Source organism: Cottoperca gobio, chromosome 10 (assembly GCF_900634415.1).
Source record: "Cottoperca gobio chromosome 10, fCotGob3.1, whole genome shotgun sequence".
Taxonomy (NCBI): Eukaryota; Metazoa; Chordata; class Actinopteri; order Perciformes; family Bovichtidae; genus Cottoperca; species Cottoperca gobio.
Genome location: NC_041364.1, coordinates 16,065,817 through 16,087,481, shown reverse-complemented (window position 1 = coordinate 16,087,481; position 21,665 = coordinate 16,065,817). Strand labels below are relative to the sequence as shown.

At 40.1% G+C, this 21,665-nt stretch overlaps 1 protein-coding gene across 10 annotated transcripts in view; it reads right to left on the bottom strand.

Annotated features, from left to right (window-relative positions):
* LOC115014856 (glutamate receptor 3) overlaps positions 1-21,665 on the bottom strand; it is a 111,238-nt gene that overhangs the window by 29,823 nt on the left and 59,750 nt on the right. For all 10 annotated transcript variants that reach the window (XR_003832949.1, XR_003832950.1, XM_029441950.1 and 7 more), the window contains one exon: positions 8,214-8,401. Coding sequence is in view for 8 of the 10 variants with exons in the window: in XM_029441950.1 (XP_029297810.1) it covers positions 8,214-8,401 (188 nt within the window). In the remaining 2 variants the exon portion in view is untranslated. The remainder of the gene's footprint in view (positions 1-8,213; positions 8,402-21,665) is intronic.

Sequence of the window (21,665 nt, the reverse complement as noted above, 5' to 3'; positions counted from 1 at the left end):
AAGAGCAAAGAGCAAGCCAAGTTCAAAAGATAGCAAAAGAAATCTACCTACCAACACTGTTTGCTGATAGATTAAACAAATGAGTAACACTGTGTTAATTGATGAGCTGTGGAGGTGTTGGTAGATGTTGTTTTGTTTCATTTTGGAGAGCTAGCTGTTTCCTCCTTTATCCTAAGCTAGCACAGACCGGGTGACTTTGCAATGTCTTTCAAAAAACTACTTTCATCAGCCTCTATTTTTTGTCTTCCATTCGCCTTGAATTGATTTCAGTCGCTGTTTATCACCTTTAGAGCCCATACATACAAACACAAGCCTACTAACCAATTATTCTGTTTCCCAGTGACACTGACGAGAAGAAATGTGTTTAGTGTGCTCTCCTTCAATAATGCCATTCCCCTTTTTCATACAGTGTTCCCTCTTGCACATCGATCCACTAACTGGCTACAACACCTTTTGTTCTGCTGCTGAATGAGAGCCAGTATTTTGTAGACTGGAGTTTTCTTTAAAAGCTGATGGGGACAGACAACCAGGATGACCTTGATTTCACCCTCATCTAGAGTTGGCGGGCCTCCGCTTGCCAGACAGCGAGCCCTAAATGTAAAACTACAACTACACATTCTCAATAAACGGCAGAGCGTTTTCCTCCCAGGTTTGACCTTTCCACTGCGGAGTTCGCTACGACACAGGAAGAAGTGGGCTGAAAATGATTGGTTCCCCAGAGTTTGTAAATATCACACCATTCGCCGAGGCATAAAAAAAAACCGATCTATGCAATTACTTTTTTTTGAAATATGAAAACTCCAGACCGCGCAGACTCCTAGCCAAACTGGTACGGTGTGCCATTGGCAACCAACCAATTATTCTGTATTAAATATCCATAAAAATCAACAACCTTCACAATTCTTAAAAGCCTGAGGTGACGTGCTAAAAAGCCATCCCTCAAACATATAAATCTACAATGACATAAAACAGAAAAAGTCCTCACATTGAAGAAGCTGAGCAAAGCATTCTTCTTTGATAAATGACCTAAATGATCAATCAATTACCAAAATTGCTGAGGATTTCCTGTAGAGTATTCCATTAATCAAATAGTAATTTCAGCACTAATTGGTATGGTATGACTATAAAGATAATCAGTGTTTGAGCTGTGATTGACCAGGAGGGAAATCATTGGCCCAGTAGTTGTAGGGGGTCACTGCTCCATCCATGGGGGGCAATAAACTATACTGTGAAAACTGTACACCCATGAGTGCTACAAATAATTGATATTAGACATTAAGTTAAATAACTATTTTCATTTCTAATTACTAATCACATGATATTCTTATGAAAAACAAACAAAACATATGGATCAAAAATAGGTAGATATGACTTTGTTTCTCCAGGGTTTAACTTTTCCACTGACAAACATTTTAATCAGTCATTTATTTTGGTCAACTTCAAATAATGTATCTGTATGTAGAAAGCCAGACCTCTACTGTAGCTCACATTTAGTAAGAAAAGCTTCATTATGATACCTTAAATAACTCTTTTTATTATTATTATATTAAAAATATAGAGATATATTAGAGCTGCTAAATCTCATCTGACAATTAGAGCCAAAGATATTATCTAAATGAACAACTCTCAGTCTACTTGTTGGCTGCTGAGCTAACGCTACGTTAGCTAAAGTAATAATTTCACAGACACTCTGATAAAGGTGATTACTTGATGATGATTTACTTCAGTATAACTGAGGGATTTCATAGTAGGCTATTCAATATTTATCATCTGCTAGTGTAGCTGTATTTCAGTACCATGTATTGACTGCAGTAGGTAGCCTATAACATGTGGGGCAGCTTAAGCTAGCTACTTGGTTTTCTCTCTTACAAACCATCGCAAAATAAATGTTGATACAGCTTAAAACATGTAAAGCTTGCTAACAGCACTGATCAAGGTTGTAGTGACGGGGCATTTTATGTTTCTGGCTCGAACCCTAAATAACATCGTAAATCATATTTGCATGATTAATCATTGCTAATAACAAGCTGCATGAACTGTCCCATATAATCTACTGGCTGCAGAGATATCAAAGTGTTCCACTTCACACAGGATGGGGCAATTTGAAGAGAACCATATGCTTTGATACAAAAAGACTTTCCTCTTCTTCCAGTTCTGCTTCAAGGCTCTTGCTAGAAGTGCTCTTGGTGGAGCGCTCTCTAATTAACAGCCAGTAGTGGCTGAGGCTGAGATGCTTTTCTTGGCAGTTGCGAGATATGCCCCTGAAGATAGCATGGGAAGATATAGTGTTGGCCTTCCCCCAAAAGCATTTTAGAAACACCTTACTCATATTCAGATGATAACGTCTATCATTGCTCTGAGATACCAGGACAATGTGAGACTCGATACCTTGGGAGGAAGGAATCCCTGACACTGCAGCTGGGCGGCCCTCATGTTTGTGTGGACAGACTTGGCTGAGAAACAGCCAAATGTCCTACTCCGTTTTCACTGAAAATAATCAGGATACTTTTGCTTGATTGATAAAAGGTCTGGTTTACAGAGTGTATTATTATAAAATGGTGTTCTTGATACTGTATAACTATACGTGCAAATTGTCGCAGCACACCGGTCTCAGCCTCTCATTCAGTTGTGGAGTCAGCAGGTCACGTTCTGTTTAATGATAACACTTTAATCCTATTTAATTCTATAATCGCAGTTAACAAATGGAACCTCAACAGCCAAGGTTGGTGTCAAGGATTTAAAAGCACTACGTATCCTCGGCTTTACGTCGAGCAGGAGGGGTTTGGCTTTATTTTTCTCAGTCACTCCTCTCAGCCCACCGGCTATAAGCTGATTTTAAGATCACCTTTCATATCAGTGGAGACATTAGCTCTTTTAGAACAAATTGAGAGACTTACCAGCAAGTGTTACCAGAAAACAGAGTCAACGTAATCAAGCAGGTTTAAATGCCTGTGAGGGTTTTTATGTGGCACATTTTGTGTTGTAACTTTGGAGTAAGTGCCAGAATACATTTATTCAGATTTTATTTCAGTTTGTAATATCTCAAGTTACATTTGTGTTTGCCAAATTTGTTACATGAGCATACAACTGTCCCTCCCGGCTTTACAAAACGTTGATATTACACCTTTTTTTTACTGTGTCGTCCACAGCAATGATTGAGCATCTTCTGACATATTGCTAACATTTTTCTATCGTCCTTTTTCTCCCACAAGTTTTTATCTCCCATACTCAGATTTCTTTCCCTATCCCTTTCTTGAATTTGATGGAACATAAAGATTTTATATTCTACAATACATCGAACTGTGGATGTTCTCCCACTTCTTCATTCGATAGCAGAAACAGAGATATGGAGTATCTCCAATTCTCTATGGGGAGGCAATATGGCCACCCTTCATGCCTCTGCAGGCGGCAGAATGTTGTCCTAACAAATCCCCAGATGTATATATTTTTCTTTTCTGTGAAACATTTTCAGTTGTTGTTTTTTTCCTGCATGAAAATGCAGCTTTTCGGCTGCCAGAGCGCTCACTGCCTGACTGTCTTTGAACAGCTTGCATGCCCTGGGCCTGTCCCAGACGTCGTTCTTTTTTCCCCCCTTTTTTCCCCTTCGCCTGCCTCTCTTTACACTAGTGATGAGCAGGTTGTTGCCTCTGAGTAGTCTCCAGCAAAGAAATCCCGGGAGGGAAGAGGTCCAGGAAGGAGCATAAAGGCAGATATGATGCTATATGTGCAATCTTATAGATGGATAAGATTAGGCATGAGCATACGTACAGTCAAACATGCATGCAAGCACTTTAGAAACCGGCATAGGCATACTCACTCTGAAAAAAACATCATTAGAACAAGTGGAAGTAATACAAAGATGATTATCTTATATTCAATCATAGTTCTTGTTTTTCTCAGCAAATAATATCATAAACCTAGATGGTTCAATGAAACACATTTGTTGGATATGATTCAGTGAGAAGAGCTGGCAGAGGCTCTCGCATTTTTGTCGTAAGGGAAGGATTGCCATTGGGTTAATTTATCTGCAGTGCAGTGTATTGATGGAAAAGTCCTATGGACGATAAATCCTGAGTGGTTGTTACAGCATGAAATGATAATAGCCCGGGTGTAGCATTCTCCTCAGCATCCCAAAACAAATTTGTTGGGAGACACACCACACTCTGCTCTTATACAAGCAAACAACACTGCGCCTGATGCAGCAGTATGCAAATACTTTCCTGACCATGTTTCTTCATCATGTCAAGTGATAAATGAAGCTAATAAAAGTGACATTCAGCTGAGTGTGCTTACGACTGAAGAGGAGGTACATCCAGTGATTCTGTGTGTGTGTATCAAGCGGCAACAGAAAATGATGCAAACATAGAAGTTTACAGCAGAAATAAATAAATGCTTCCTTAAGGGCGTGGTGGCTTTTTGTGACAGGTGGGTGCCGTCACTACCACCAGCTGTCTGCTAGGCGTCACTTCAGCTAATTCGAGAACTTGAGCTCTCGGCTGCGTTTGTGGTGTTTTCATGCAAATATCGGACAAATAATATGGCTTGCTGTGCGGTTAATTGTATGGCAGGCCTCCTGCTGGCTAATGTGTGGGCGTTGGACGTTGGGCAGGGTGACCTCTTTGCCCACATCACTTTCCAACGGGATTTTATGAATGCAACGTCCTTTTATTCACAGAAACTTGGCTAAATCCTGGAAAACCGGACAGCGCCATTGAACCAGGTTTCTAAAGTGATCTGACAGAACAGAGGACTCTGGCAATTGAATAATCGGATTAGTCTACACATAATTAGTATTTCACTATAACATTAAATTCATGAACAAATAAGCTAACACTCAAAGTTAAAGTAGTTATTTATTAATAGTTCAACATTCAAAAACTCAGCTAATTTGTTTCATCAGGACTATATGAAAAACCAAATGAAAATAATTGTTAATTGACTACATAGTTACTACATTAATATAATACTGTAATATGTCAAATTCTACTTAAAGAATCAAAATGTAAGCAGTATTTAATGCTGTAGCGGGTTACAGTGGAGCAAAACTTAACTGCTTTATATACCTTATATATCTCTATATTTTTGTTATTAATATACAAAAAAGATGTACCTATAGTCACAGTCAATAACTCTTTGGAACTAATAGAGCTGCAAATATTAATTGATTAGTTGTCAACCATTAAATGAAATCGGCAACTTGATAATCCAGCTTCCTAAATGTGAATATTATAAATATATACAGTAAAAGGACATTTGAGAACGTCATCTTAAGCTTTGGGAAACACTGATCGACAATTTTCACCATTTCCAGACATTTAATAGACCAAACAACCAAAGTGATCGACAGACTTATCGACACTGAAAACCACCGCAGCACTAGTGAGTGAAAAGAAAATTGTATTTGAGTACGTTACTTTAGTTAATATACTATCACTGGATGTTCCTTTAAATATTTAGGAACATTGTTGAAACGTTGAAACACTCAAACAGTGCGGTTAACTACTGTAGTAGTGCATCAAAGGCCCAGCAGGACCAAAGCATTAGCAGCCGCTGGATCAAAAGTGGTGCTAATGAAGAGCAGCACGGAGGGTTTTCTTTGTGTGCAACAATTGTACCAAATTGTAGAGGCTCAACATTTGCCAATTCGAGATAGGTCTACACTCCATGAACTTCATTGCCTGGTATAAAGACATTCATTCTGTGGTGGGATTACTCCGACTGAAATCATAAAACTAAGCCACTGAGCTGATTCCCATTTCCCCCAGCAATCAGCTGGCTGAATCTGTCCTGCCTCATGATCCTCTCTCTCAACAGCAGTGACCTTGACGGATTGAAGCGACACGTCGACATTGCGACACACAGACACTGACGCACAACTCTCACTCCTGTCCGGAGATGAAACTCTTTCCATGAATCATTGGAACAACAGCAGCAGGTAGAAGCAGCGGGTTTCCAAATTGCAGACAGTGGGTGCCATTTTTGGTGTGATTGTCCTCATGGGAGACAGTCCAATCCTGCTTCAATGTATAATGGTATGGCCCAATAGGGGGCAGCTGCAGAATGAAGTCCAGCAGTTTTCCTGAATGCCTGTGACTCATCCATATTGCCAGAGCTAGCCAGATTATTTCAATTAGCTTCAACAACAACAAAAATCCCACGCTGAGGTTGTCACTAAAACCAGGGGAAAAATTGAGCACGCTGCTGCTTTGAAGGTTAGCTGATGTAAAGGCTTTATTTCCCCGCTAAAACAAAGTTCAGGCCGAAAAAAGTATGATGGTGATGGTTGGAGGTGGAGGAAGGGAAAGCTCCCTCTAGAAGAACATAATTCATTAATGGGGAAAAAAAGACAGCAGCAGGAGAACATCAAACAGATTATTACCCTGTATTCTTATTATTGTTTGCAAGAGGGGGATTTGTAATGAATATTCTAAGCTTTTCTTAACACAAAAAGGAAATAGATTTCAGTTTTGTCCCTGAATAGTAAAAGGGAGGAAATGTGCAGCACTAGAATTAAATTAGACACAGCAAATTAATACTAAAAGCTATTCTGCTTTAAACTATGACTCTGGGATCAAATTAGCTTCATAAAAAAAACACTCATTGAATGGATATTGTGAAGAACAGAAAAGCCAAAATCTAAATGAATGTTAACGAGCAGAATCCAAAGCGGGAGCTGATTGCCTTATAAGCAGGCAACAGCAAGCAGAGGAGTGTAGGGTGGAGCGGGGCAGCCGAACACAGGAGATGCATGGAATAATAGCCACTCATCTATTCATGGTAATTGTGTTTCCCTCTACTACAAGGACTGGTGGACCTTTCATTTCCTCCTCAGGCAATGGACGTGATAGAGGAAAGAAGGGGTTTGGGGTTGTTAGAAGAGGATTAAAAAGGATGCATCATCCAGTGGTCTCTCCAAATGGCTGCTCACGTTCGGGCCCCTCAGCCTCGGGCAGCTTCAACGCGCACTGATTTTTAAACAAGCTGGCCTCAAACGTAGCAACCACACAACACAAAACTGAGCTCCTCAAACAGGTAGGATTACTGCTGCGCCTCACATTCAACTTAACACACTGTTAAGTCTTAATGAGGTTACACAAACCCAACAAAATGAATTATCAGCTACCAGCAGTAGTACGACAAAGTACAGAAGATCTAAGTGCTTTCTAAGATAACAAACAGGCTTTTTTTTCATGGAAGACATTTTGACACGTCACAGTAGGAAAAGCGCAGGTTTAAATAATACAATTAATAATGGCTGACTTCCATTTAGCTGCTTTGATTTCAGGGTCCTGGTATTGTACATGCTGGCTCACTGTCACTGGCAACACTTGAATAGAACAGAGTGAGAGAGAGTTTGTATTGTTAGTAACCTAGGCTTTAAAAAAGAAAGCCACTCCAGCACTTCCATAAAGTTAGGTGACTCATGAGAAAAATATGCATGAGTTTTGGCCACTTGGAGGAAAATGTTGACATTTTATCCCCTTAAATGCAAACAGTGGCATAGAGCATCCATGGTGCAACATTCACATTTACATTCACTCTTCTCGTAGCTTTGTTTTGTCTCCAGCAACTCCTAAAGGGGAATAATGTGTCTCTTTAGTTGCTAAACGCTGTGCGATGTTCACCAACTAGTGGTCGCTAGCTTTGTCAATATTCTGACTGGTGCTGGGCAGATAGGACAGTCTGGTTTTGGAGCTTCTGAAAACAGCTGTCTTCTGCGGACAAAAACAACGCTAATGAGAGCAGTGAGAGAGAACCAACATAATAAAGCTGTGGGCCCTCAAACCATAGAGCTAAAGGAAACTGCAGAGTTGGATGATAATTCTCAGTTGGTTTGTCATTATGAGCAACACTTTTACAATAATTTAATATATTTTATTCATTGTTTATAGATGAATATTGATTAGAGTAGCTTTAAAAGGGAATTATGGATCAAGCTCCAAAAATATGGACCCTACATTTTCCATAATGCAATACAAAAGCATCTTTTGTTAGATCATCCTTGCGTGGTAGGCGAACATGTCTGTCATACTCCACACACCCAGTTTTTGTTACACATTGACTTGGTGGAGTGGCCTTTAATATGTGTCACTCTGTACATTTCATTTGCTTGGTGATTGTGTGACTAAAGCAGGAAGAATAGACTGACAGCGTAGGTGTTTGGTTATATAATCTTCAGGCGTTACCACATGTGCAGTGACTATGAGTCTCACCTGTTCCAATATGGTGTTGATCCTGCCCACCTCACAGTCAATCACAAAGCGTTTCTCCTGCCTCCTGTCCATCTCCTCAATGATGCGCTTGAACTCTGATGCGTCTGTTGTGCCGCTAACAGAGCGAGCGGTCACCTGCCAGTTGTTAGCTACTGCTGCCTCCATGATGGCCTGCAGTATAGAGAAACCTAGAGAGAGAGAGAGAGAGAAAGAGAGAGAGCCAGAGGATTAGACTGGCACACAGAAACAATGTTATGCAATAACTGAGAGGCTGCTAATTTACCCTGGAGAGGTTTTTAGCTGGAATCCAAAAGGTTAAAGGTCATCTCATTACAATCTAAAATAGCATTCCAAAGTCTGCAGGAGCCCTAAAATATTGTCGAGAGTCTAGACTCCGTGTGCAAGTGTTGAAGCAATAGTGAATTTACATTTGCATGTGGAGAAGGCAATATAATAATGAAGTGAAAGGACAGGAATCTCCATATTATTGAAAGATCAGCGGGTGATGTTATTGCGCTTGGCATCAATTAAATTACGGCACTTAGCTCAGCCACATGTTAACTTTGACAGTGTGGAGAAACACACCGCGGCCCGTGTCTCCTTGCAGGATTGTGCCAACTCATTTAAAGATAAAGACAATGAAAGATTCATCCAGGCCAGTGGTAGAAAGAGATCATTATGCTGCCAGAAGAATGGAGAATGAGCCCTTGTAATGATTAATTCACATGTGAAATATTTTCATTTAACGGAGCGCTCAGAAACACTATGGTCAAATCACATACCACAAAATGAATAATGCAGTCCTATTTCTGGTGGTGTAGATCGCACATAGCACAAGCTGAAATAAAAATGGCTTAACTCTTCTCCAATGTTCAACGAGCAAGAATGAACATGAAGGTTATTAATGAAAATCAAGCACAATGCTGGTATTTCATTAAGCCATGGACAATGCGGTTGCAAACGGCATGTACAATAAGCTTCTTTTCCGTCTTTCTACTCTTTTTTCATCGTCTGTCGTTTGTTTAACTGATACAGAAAAGGGACAAAAACTTGCAGCAACAGCAGACTCTGGCGTATACAGATCTTATATGACGATAATATCATATGTGATACAGTCCGTGCAGCAATGTGCAAAGTAAACATCTTGTCATATATTCTTTTTTACTGTGCGCCATTTCTCCGTTCAACCTTATCTCTATGAGCCGGCTGCAGTCAGCCAACAAAGCCGGCATAGAGACCAACAACTATAACTAGAAACTAGAAAGGAACTAGAAAGCCACTTTGTGACTCTCTTAATTTCTCTGCTTTTGCATTTCCCTTCTATCCGAATTGTCAAGCAGCCTTATTTCTTGACTCGTGAATACTTTGAGACTGCTGCGCCGCGTGCCACATCTCCACCAGATGATCTTTAGGCGAGCGGCAAAGCAAGCAGCGGAGACCGACTCACAGCGTGTCATTGGTCCAGAGGAGCAATGGCACACTGCCTGGAGACATCAGCCTGCCATACCTCGAGGTTAACAGGTGACATCTCCAAGGACTTCAGCCCATAGATCATGGATGTAACTTTTAGCACAACACTTTAGATGATATGTTGAGCGCACGTAGAGGCATACATATAGTCCCTTTGAGGCTTCTGGGTCGCAGAGCTGGTTAAAAGCAATACTTGTACTTCTGATATGAAACACCACAGCACAATAGGAATATGAAGGTAGCGTAGTGTGAAGGCATAAAATCGTCAAATTCACTTTTTTATTTTACCTGGACACCATGTCCTCGTACAAAAGGAGAGAAATCTAAAAAGTGAAGAGAAAAAATCTGAAGCTTTTCTGAAGTATCATCATTTTTACATGAGCACAGCAGCGACAGTCGCTCGTGTAGCGCATACCTCCTCACATCTCCCCTACCTAAAGCAAAAGTTACAGAATGAAGGTTTGAATAACATGGATGCATTATTCATTTTCCTCAGGCATATGCTCAGAACCTCACCAACCACAATCCAGCTGGATAGCGTGGCATCCTTCCCAGCAATAAAAGCCCCTCACATTAAGCGATGTCATGTAGATTAACTGGGTCAAAACGGTCTCTGTTGGTTTGGAAACTGCCGAGAATACAGCTGGTAAAGGTAAAAATGCCAATGAACAATTAAACACACAGTAATCACGTTGGGTGTACGACATGCCATTCTCGTATGGGTTAAAATGTTTGTTTCAGGTCTGCAAGTAAAAGTGAAATCGCTGATTCCTGTGCTTCTTCAAAGACACAATAACATGTCTCAGAAGGTTTTAACGACAAAAGAAAATACAAGGGGAACGAATACAAGGGGAACGCTCCAGGGATTTGGGCTTCATATATGTGAGTATCTGTAGTGTTATGTCTAAATAAAATCTGTGCATTTCCAATTTCCATTTCCAAGGTCTGAGGTGCAGGAAAAACATGAATTATGCTAACTATATGTGAACGAAGGAAACAATGTCCTTTCAATCAGATTAGAATCACAGAAGACTTTTATTTTGAAATTGCTGATTTGTGCAGAGCACATCTACTCCTGCCTCTAGCACACCCTGGACTGTGTTGGAACAATTGGATTCATTTAAGATTCACAGGAGATTCCATGCCTGCCTAGTTTTACATTTGTATGGAAATTAAGAGATGGAATCTGGTGGTGGTAAATAGTCTGTCCAGAAACGGATTACTTTTCCTCTTGTTTCTTCTACAGTCGGCAGAAAAGTTTATGTTTATTGAGATTTAGAGTTCAAAATCGAAAGTGAACAAAATCCTTTGAGCGCAACTTAATCTGACAGCAGCAACAAGACTGACAGCTCATTTTTTATCTCCACCAGCAAGTAAAAAATAAGAAATGATTTTGTTATTCCATGCTTCTCTGCATCCATTTTCATCTGCCAGTCACCTTCCTCGGACCAGAGTCCATTTCAGCTTCAGCCAATCAATGGATTCAACCTCTTAAACAGCATTGGTGACCCCTCATAAATGCTTTTGCTGGTGATATTTATTTCCAACATGGAGAAAAGCTATAAATCCCTTTCACCTCTTCGCCTTCAAGTGCCGCACAGCTGTGTTGCATCTAGAAATGTAATACAGTAAGTACATAAATTATGGAAGACAACAACAAGATTTCCTTATCACCAGCTATAAATCTCTGCAGCATGCGGCAGCTTCTGCTGATCATGCTCCTCAGAGCTAATCATGCCATCGAGAGTTTCACCATGCTGTAATGCTCGCTGTCGCCAGTCACATTACGAAGAAATATACAAACAGTGTAGCATAGTAAAATGTGTGAAATTATATTTGTATATGGTATGTTAGCTCAAGATACACAGCAACTCATTTGCATGGTATATATGTGATCATAGTCCTAAGCCTTACTTTAGTCACAGTACCTGATTTATTGTGACATATTTAAAAAAGGATTATGTACCGCACAACTGTACAATTTCTATTTTCAAATACTTATTTCAATGTTTACTGTAGTAATAGTAGTATACATCATTATTATTCATAACACATAAGCTTTAAGAGAATGCTAACTTGCTATTTACTACATTTTGTTTGTGTATATGAAAAACTTTAATCTTTTAAAGTAAGTTAGGCAGCAGGTGCTATAGCACAGTACATGGTTAAGCCAGGTGTGCATATAATTGTGTGTAATTTGTAGAGCTGCAACAATTAGTCAACTAGTATAACTAATTGACTAGTATAATCTTTTTTTTTTTTTTTCACTATTTTGATAATCAAATAATCAATAAAGTTATTTTATTAATGTAAAAAAGGAAAAATAAAACTGTTTTCAGCCTCTCAAATATGTAGATTTCCTGCTTTACTCTATTAAACTGAATATCTTCGGGTTTTGGGCTGACTGAACCAGACATGTTTCACTATTTTATACACATTTTATAACGATTAATCGAGAAAATAATTGGCAGATTAATCGATAATAAAAAATAATCATTGCCATGCGAAGGAAATTATAAGTAGCAACTGTGCTGGGCTTAAAATTGCAGTGGCAATGTTTTTTTGTGTTTTTTGAGTCATTAATTTACATGTTCAGTTACTTTATTATACTGTCGATTGATTCTCAACATAGTCTATATTGTTCATTGCGAAATAATTGTCCTTTTACCAGAGAAAATCAAGCAACAGAAACAATTATGTGAGAAATTGATGACGTTGCGCTGTATTCCACACTCCTGTAGCACAAGGCAAAACCCCACCATCGTGTAATATTGCACACGACATTACAGACAAAGTGAATCAGTGTTTTTATCGGCCAACGTTTCCAAGATGCAGGTCAAAGTTGAACAAAGGTGAACTCAGACGTTTGAGCCTGACGGCGCTGACTGGAGTTTGCACCGAAACACACGCTTGGGCTGCAGGTAGGACATTTAAAGACCTTCCTCTTATACTTATAAAGTTTATGAGCTTTTATTTAGTTTGCTTTTGAGCCTTGTGACCTTTTCTCTGCATTCTGTGCGAAAAGATGTTTACGCGTATCTTTGCAGACTCATAATTCCAGACTCAGTCTAACAGGCTTCATCGAAGTGAAGAGCAGGCAGAGTTAATATTTGCAGAAAGGAAGAGTAGGGAGTGGGAGTGCCACTGGTGGTTGGGAAACAGCGAGGGGAAGGGCCGTGGGGATGTGTGTGTCCGGGTCTGAATGCTTTATTTTAAATATATATATGGAGTGTTCAAGCTAAAACGGGGTATTAAATTTCTCTTTAATCTCAAACACTCACTTGAAACAACTCTGTAGTTTGTGGAGCAGAGTATAAATGGCTGCGATGGGTGGAAACTCAATTATTTCTGCCTTTTCCTTCAAATCTATATCAGAACATTGCAGAGTCTGCTAGCAAATCCCGGTGGAGCCTAATGACGCCCCGTGTGCTTATAAATCAGAGCTGTTGCAAATGAGATGTTGTGGCAGTGTAGCATACAGCGGTTGACTGAGAGCTGCGGTCGTCTTCTTCGTCTGTGAACCGGATCGTAACAGGATGAGTTTTGAAGCGTCACCCGTGGCGGCTCAGCGGTAATTGAATTGAGTTGCATCTAATCTCATTGCCCAGCTCTTTTGGTTCCATGCCTCTCATTAGGGTACGGTGCAGTGTCACAGGCCTCCATCTCTCTCTCTCTCTCTCACAACCTCCTCTCATATCTCACAGCTGATCCGGGCTAACTAGGCAAATCAGAGGAACCATATTGCAAATTTCTCTAAGTATCCAGCTCGGCATTAGCCGCAGTCGACTGTCAGCTTCAGAGTCACAAACTATAGCATCATCACACCATGTCATCGTTGGTATTACACTAATCCGCATCAATCCAAAATCTAATCAAATAATGAAACGTAAGTAAATAACTCACCATCTACTACACTACAGTACAACAATAAAAAGGGAACCACAACTGGCTCTACCAGCTAACAGCCAAAAGTGAGAGAGGACGGGCTAATCTGAACTCATTCCTGAAGCATGAAAATCTAAAGCACACGCATGAACAAGAGGCGGTGGTCGTTGAGCCGACAGTAAATGTGGCTGCTCTCCCCTCTAATTTGCCAATCCTGTGTTAAATGAGGGTCTCTGGTGGGGGGAAACGCCCTGCTGAGCACTGTCCAGGGTCTCAGAGGGGCATGCGAAACAACTGAATTGAAACCACAAAGATAATGGTTCGATTTATAATTGTGGGGTTTTAGGAATGAACGCGTGCATTGAAAGACGGAATATTTACTTTACAGATATTCCTTGCTGCCGTATGTTGCTATACAAACCTTTTAAAAAGGGTCTGTTCTTATAAGTTGCACTTTCTTCATGACTGGATTGTGGAAATGTTAATATGAAAATATGGTCGTCTTTTCTTTGCAAATTGGGGGTAATTTAATAATTGAACTCTTTAACACTGCCAAACAGTGTATAACTAAAGGTCAGGTGCACGTGTTTTAAAGATTGCATTTCTGAGGATTGCTTGTCCTTATATCACTCTATATCATATGTAGTTTGGATATAACTTCATATTTCTATTTGGAAAATTGATAATTGAAGTTCAAGCAATAGTCTTATGTGCATTTTGAATAGCATATTACAGGTGGACTATGTTAAAGATGTTATATATTAGCTTATATTATTAACCTGTGTCCCAGAATACAGGTAGATATATTGTTGCCAGTGATGATGCTGTGAAGCATTAATAGTGTGCATGAGTGGGAAGGTTTAGGAAGAATTAGGGACTAGTTAGTCTGCAAACTCATCAAATCATGTTAAAAGTGCGTAATGTTGAGTAGGACATTCGACCCTGAGATGTAACTTTTGGATACGTTTCATCTTCCCTGAAACTGAGTCAATGCACCAGAATCTTGGATTTCACTGGAAGAAACCTATAAATCTTAGTAAACTCAGTGGCCTTGGCATTTGGAACAAGACAAGTAGGGAGGTCCATCACAACAGTTGTCAGCCTCCTTTACCCAACTGTTTGTGAGCACACTTGAAATGTCAATTTGAAATTCTCCAGCTGTCAAACTCTCACTCTTCATTAGCTACATCTCTATGTATCTTCTAATTTATAAATATTCCCGGAGCTGCTTCATCTCCATTGTCTTTTGAGGAAGCCAAAATAAATACTTACAGTATTTAGGGCCTGGTGAGTGTTTGCCTCTGGGCTAAGTATGCTCACAGGGCTCTGAGGATCCCTCCAGTGTTTGTGCAGTGGAGATCAAAATCTTGGGCTGGGAGAGGGAGACAGCTTTATATTTCCTCTCATTAGTCATCTGGCACAATTTATATAAAATAGGCTGTGTTTGCTGGAATTATATGACCCGTGCTCTTGACTTCTCCAGCGAACTATACACAGCAGCAAACAGGCAATCAGTGTCTGATGGTTGATGAAGAATAATCTCTAATCAGCTGTAAAGACATGGTAATTGAGGTGCCTTTGAGGAAAGTGTTTAAATACGGGCAATTAAGAGGAAGAAAATATAGATTCAAAAACTGGTCCATTCGACTTATGTAATTTAGAAGAGAAACGTTGTATCTGGAGCTACAGTATGAGCGTCTTCTGCACTGCCCACGAGAGAAGGAAGTGTGTAGCCAAGGCTTTGATGTGGTGTTTACAGTAGGCTATAACCAAAAACAGTTTCACTGCCAAGTGTTGTCCTAATCAAAAAGACAGCGCATGTCAAATCAAACAGAAGCAGCATGCTGTCTGTATCTTTAGAAGTGCATACATGCAGGAGGGAGGAGAGTAGAGCTTTTCCACTGTGAAAATCCACCCACAGACATTTCAGAGCTTCTCCATCTCTCCCTGACCGTCTTTGTTCCCTGGTCCCTCTCACACACACACACACACACACACACACACTGCATACTGTGACGTATCAGCACATATACACGAAAGGGCAGCTAACACACATATACAGTTGTGTATGTGTGTGTGTGTGTGTGTGTGTCCGAAGGGATTGCACAAAACTCTCCGCTCTGGCTGCTTTGGCTGATCAGCTGAAACTGAAGGGAAAATGACAAAAAGAGAGACTTACCTTTAATGAAAAAATTCCAAATATTATTTCACTCGTGCTTACTCTCGAGTATGGCGTATGTATTTCATTTGTGGTTTCTACAAACAAATTGGCCGTGTGACATAGTGTAACATCAAAGCAATCAACCTTTACTATGGCTAGCATGAAGCGAACGCCAGGACATTTTGTTATAATGAAGAAGAAAAAAGACGCTCCAAGCAGTAATTTCATGGCTGCTGAAGCTTGCAGTGGGTAGGTAGTAACATGGCTTTATTCCAGGTTAATTTAAAAGAGGACACTGAGAGAGCATAGAGGTTTATTGTGTCCTTATTGTGACAGACGATGGCTCTCGTATCACTTCTTTTTTAAGGCACAGGTGCTTGACTTGTAGTTTTTCAAAGGGTTACTGAATTACAGAGCCTGCTACTTCAGGTGGAGCTCTCTATATTGGGATGTCACTTTGGCAGTGATACCAGTTTATGTGTGCAAAATAAAAAGAGATAGAAAATTCCAGTGATGCATAGCTTCATCCATATTTCTTTAATATTATTTTTCTTGTGCATTTTATGGCTTCTCTGTTGTGCCCTTTCTTGTCAGCATGTCCAAGCTGATTTATTCTCCTGATGCATGCATAATTTAGTTGTTATGAAGCCGGCGTGAAGGAGAGGGCCACTAAAGCACAAGAGGCATATTTGTGTGTTTGTGTGTGTGTGTGTGTGTGTGTGTGTGTGTGTGTGTGTGTGTGTGTGTGTGTGTGTGTGTGTGTGAGTGTAAAGTCTCAGCTGGGTGCAGCTGATGTGCCATTACAGTGGCTGTGATGAGACCACAAAGCCAAGGAAACAAGCTGTGGCCTATGATATAGACATGGTTGCAGTCGGGAGATGGCATTCACACTTATTATCTCAGATTGTGAGCAGAGAGTATAAATCAACCATTGTGGGTGACAATATTGCACTTGACTAGACATTATTTGTGTGAAATGCTTCAGAGTGGCATAAAAAATACTTGTATAACAATCTGAAAGGGAAAAAAGCAGCTGATGGTTTGTAGTCACATAGAAAAATATTGCTTTGGTTTGACATCTGCACACTAATGGCACTGCACATGAAAACATGTCAACACCCCTTCTTAACTGATTATGTGGAAGAAATGGGAATAGCCATTTCATGGCTGTCTGCATGTGTTTAACCACTGGAGCTTGGACCTTGCTTTTGATAGCGTATCACATTGTTTGATTTGTTATGTTGTTTACAACGGTAAGAGCAATGCCAAACGACTACAATCAAATTAAAAGAGAGACTTTATTTGGTTTGCCATCAAAGGCATCCAGGAGAGCAGCGGGAGGCAATAATTATTTGACTCTTTTAGGGAACAAAGGCAACTGTCTCTGGATAGCCAATTAGAGGGATTGCTGAAGAATAGTGAGCAAGGTTAGTTACAGTGTATCTGTGCAATCCAGCAGAGCCCCCCCCCCCCCCCCCCCACCCCCTTCTCATATCTGTCCTTCTATCGTTTTATCTACAGTAGCTTGGCAGGAACTAGAAGAAATGAGGCTAACAATGTGCGGTCATCCAATTCTCCCATCCACAAACCTCTTGGCCCTGTTGGCGCATCACTCTGCCAATTGTGCCAGACTGGAGTTATCTTATTGTATCCTAAAAATACTGTTTAACAGCTGATCAACAGGGTCTGTGATGAGTCGTGTCGGTTTCATACAAAGCCAAGTGGTCTTGATTGATGCAACCAGAATAATATCAATCTGACAGGTGTTTTTATTTACGTTTTAGCATGCTTGCAAATAAGGAATGAACTAGAATGGCACTTGGAGAGCGCAGACATCCCGTAAGGTCAATGGTGCATTCAGATGCTCATGGGATCGTCCAATGTCCCGAGTAGGGAAGTCTCTCGTCCGACTCCGGCGTGTTCATGAGCTTTAAGTTGTAATGGGGAAACAACAGGGACGCTACAAAGAAGATGTGTTTTATTTTATTGCTCAAAGCATTTAAACAACATGTTGGTATCCGTTTCTGATGTTGCTGTTCTGACTTGAGGGGGGGGGGGGGGATATTCCCAGTCGGGAACCCATTTTTCTGATTATGTTGACACCACATGAATGCAGCCCAAACGCCCTATCTCGCAATTTTAAAGAAAGTGAAACATTATTTGTCTCTCCACCCGTGATTCTGATTATCTCCAAAATATGGCTTCTTTCTAGGCCCATGGGACACACTTCCACCAAGTTTCATTAAAATTGAGCAAGTAGTTTTTCTGTAATCCTGCTGACAGACAGACAAACAAACAAACAGACAAACCAAGCCAAAAAAGATTACCTCCTTGGTGGAGGCAATTATAATAACCCATCCACCGCTATTAGCAGAGGCAATCACATTTTTATCATCCACTTCCATATGATTTAAGAAGTTTGCCCCTTCCCTCAAGTACATGTACACTTATATTTAACGGAGAATGTAATCTAGTCTGCGTTGTTTATTAAACGGAAACACTTGGTGTCCGCAATCACCAACGCTATTTAGCATGGAAATTACAACTCTGTCTGGACACAGGCGAGATGCGTCAACAGGGTCGGTAATAAAAGGGTTTAACCACTAGATTGAAATTGAAATACCAAGTTAGGATGGCAAATTGAGCCCTTCAAACACTTTTACACAATTACACATCTTAATATTCACTCTTTCGTTTTATAACACCTGATAAATAAGAAGAGCAATTGAACATTCTAGAAAAGTGGTTTAGTACAGTATTGAGTGATTCATATAAATTGCATATTAACCTTGTATAATAAGTCTGTATTTAGTGCTGATTTAATACATTGACTACACTGTTACTACATGTGACTCGAATGCTACACAAGTCACATCACAGAAGCAGCATGTCAGCAGTGTGTGCATGTCCTCTGTCAGTGCCACACTGGCTCCACATCATTTTTGTCACATGCAGTAAAGATCTTCTGACCCACTATACACAATAGGCGCTTAAAAAGGTAGTTTTTCTTTCTTTTCTTACAGTCACTGAGTGGTTTTTGCTTTGAATACTACACATTAGCTGACTGCTAATCATTTACCCCTCTGAGACAGGGGTGTCAAACTCATTTTAGTTCAGGGGCCACATACAGCATAATTTGATCTCAAGTGGGCCGGACCAGTAACATCACAGCATAATAACCTATAAATAACTCCAAATGTTGTTTTAGTGCAAAAAAAGTACAAGTACATACTGAAAATGTTCAAATATAATGAACTATCTTTTTACAACCTGAAATTTCTTAAGAAAAAAAGTTGCAATTTCAACATTATTATACCTCAGTTTATCATTTACACATGTGCATTACAACTTACAGATCACAGTGTATCTACAAGGCACATAAACATTATCACAGGTAAAACAAATCATTTATACACTTTGCAAAGTCATCCCACGGATTGGACCCTCTGGTGCATGTTTGACAACCCTGCTCTAAGAAATGTAATGTGTCTGGATAACAGTCTAAATGGAGAAAATGTGTACTACTATGTTTTTATTAAATGTAACATTAATAGATCATTTAAAGGAAAAAAAACACAAAGCCACTTAGTGTCAAAGGTTGAAACCTGCTGTAAGTGACCTTTAAACATTTTTTAACAGGTATGTCTAAGTTGTTGAGTCCCTTATAATCAGTCTGACTTTGTTCTCAAGTTGATCACTAACCTGTAGTTGTACTGCCAAACTGCTATTTTATGCACACTATGTGCTCGGGGTGGGGATCTCAATTAAATGCGTCTTCATTTTATTACTTTATTATCACATATTGGACAACATAACTCCATATTTTGCAGGATTTTATTTGTTTTATATCTATTTACTTGGGTTTAAAAACCACAGAAGCGCAATATTACTTCCACTGTAAGAAACCTGAATTAGCTTGTTTGATTTAGAGTTAGGTTCCGACTGTTGTCTTGGAGACAGAGTGACAGTGAAGCAGCAAGTCACTTTTTATTTTTTTTGAGGACAGTTTTGTTCAACTTTTTCCTGCACTGTTAAGGCTTGTTTGTATTGTGCTTTAAGATATAACATTTAAAATTCAATATTTGACATTTTTAAGACCTTTAACATTAAATGTGACCGACAAGTGAATCTGATAAATACTGTATAAACGCCTGCATACTTTGGATATGGGTCATATAGTAGGTCAGAATTTGCACATATTTGCATGTTTTACAATAAGCTGTTCCCTTTGTGGTTACGTTTAATGCAGCAAGATCTAATGATCAATACTCTACAGGCGCCTTATTGTCCCAGATAAGTTTGCTGAATTGACTCCGCAGCAGTTGGGGTCATAGGAAATAGTGTAAGAGTGAATAAAAGAAGTGCCCTGGAGATATTTTTGAACTGAATACTTGAATACAGCTTCTACCAGGTTTTTGTTCAAAGAACATTTGACTTCCTGGTGCTATAATGAGGCGATGATATCGAACACTATTTTAACTGTCAGCAGTTAAATGATAAAAGTAAATAGTGCTGTGTTTTCAGTGCAGGCAGCTACGTGTTGGATCACTTTCCTCCTAACTATCATCATTCAGAATATTGATTGGTGGAGAAAATGATGGAAAGCGACAACATGAGGCCGGCATTGTTATTCATATGTCATCAACACCTTGGTGTGCCGATGGATATTGTGAGATGGGCTAAAATCCTGTGTCTCACTACACCATCATGGACATACAACGGTGGCAGCTCCAGGTCCTACCACAGAATATTACTAGCACTGCTCTCTGCAGATTGGTTTTCACTAAATGTCAATGGAAAATATAAGTGCTTTCCCATAGTCTCCATCCGTCATATTTCCATCTTCGTTCACATCGTTTTATTTTTTTTGTCTTGCTGCTCAGTTCAAGGTGAATTTTCTCAAGACTGACAAAATACAAATGATGCAGAGAGACAGGGGAGTGATGGTTCAAAATCAAAGAGCAGCCATGAAGGAAGGACACACATACAATTGACCCGTTGCTAAACCCCTCCCCCATAGAGTGATTGTCCAATCATAGCTTAGCATCTGTAACTAGGAACAGCAGGCTTGTCAAGTTTTAGATTTAGAGCGATAATCTGCATTTAAAGTGTTTGGATGGTGAGGTCCTTTTAAAGCCTCTCCAAAAATCAAATACATAAGAGCAAAATAGCGAGTGGGCGGCTGTGGCTCAGGAGGTAGAGTGGTCGTCCAGTCGTCGGAGGGTCTGTAGTTTGATCTCCTGCAGTCAGCATGTCGAGGTGTCTTTGGGCAAGATACTGAACCCCAAATTGTGTGAGTGTGTGTGAGTGTGTGTGAATGGTTATCCTTACTGACGAGCTGATGTGCACCTTGTATGGAGCCTCCGACTCTGGATGAATGTGTGTGAATGCTGACGTGTGTCGTAAAGTACTTTGAGTGTTCGCAGAGATTGGAAATGCACTATATGAAAGCTGTCCATTTAAGTAATATTGGGTACGATTGATTCATACCAGACCTGGGTTTGATTGCACCCCCTCTACATTCTCCCTCCTTTTACAATAGTAATGTTCTTCCGTACACTTGTCTCATCTTCTACGCAACATTTATTTATGTCGCTAAAGTGTAGAAAAGTGCGCCAATTACAAGATCACCCAAGCCCATACAATTCAGTCGACCTTTGCATTAGGCCTACTATTATTTTGGAGACAATGTCAAGAACGACCCCTCTCGCCTGCCTTCTTACGTTATTACACACGGCCGTGCAGTTCAGAGGATTGAGATCGGCGCGTGCTGCACCCATAGGCAGATTACAGCGTCGTTGAGAAATGACTTCGCAACTCTGCTCGCCGACTGCACCATTATAATAATACGTAATAGCAACACAGTGAACACAGCCTTAGTTTGTTGGGGACCATTCATGAATAGCACACACACAATGTTGTATTTACCAAGGCCT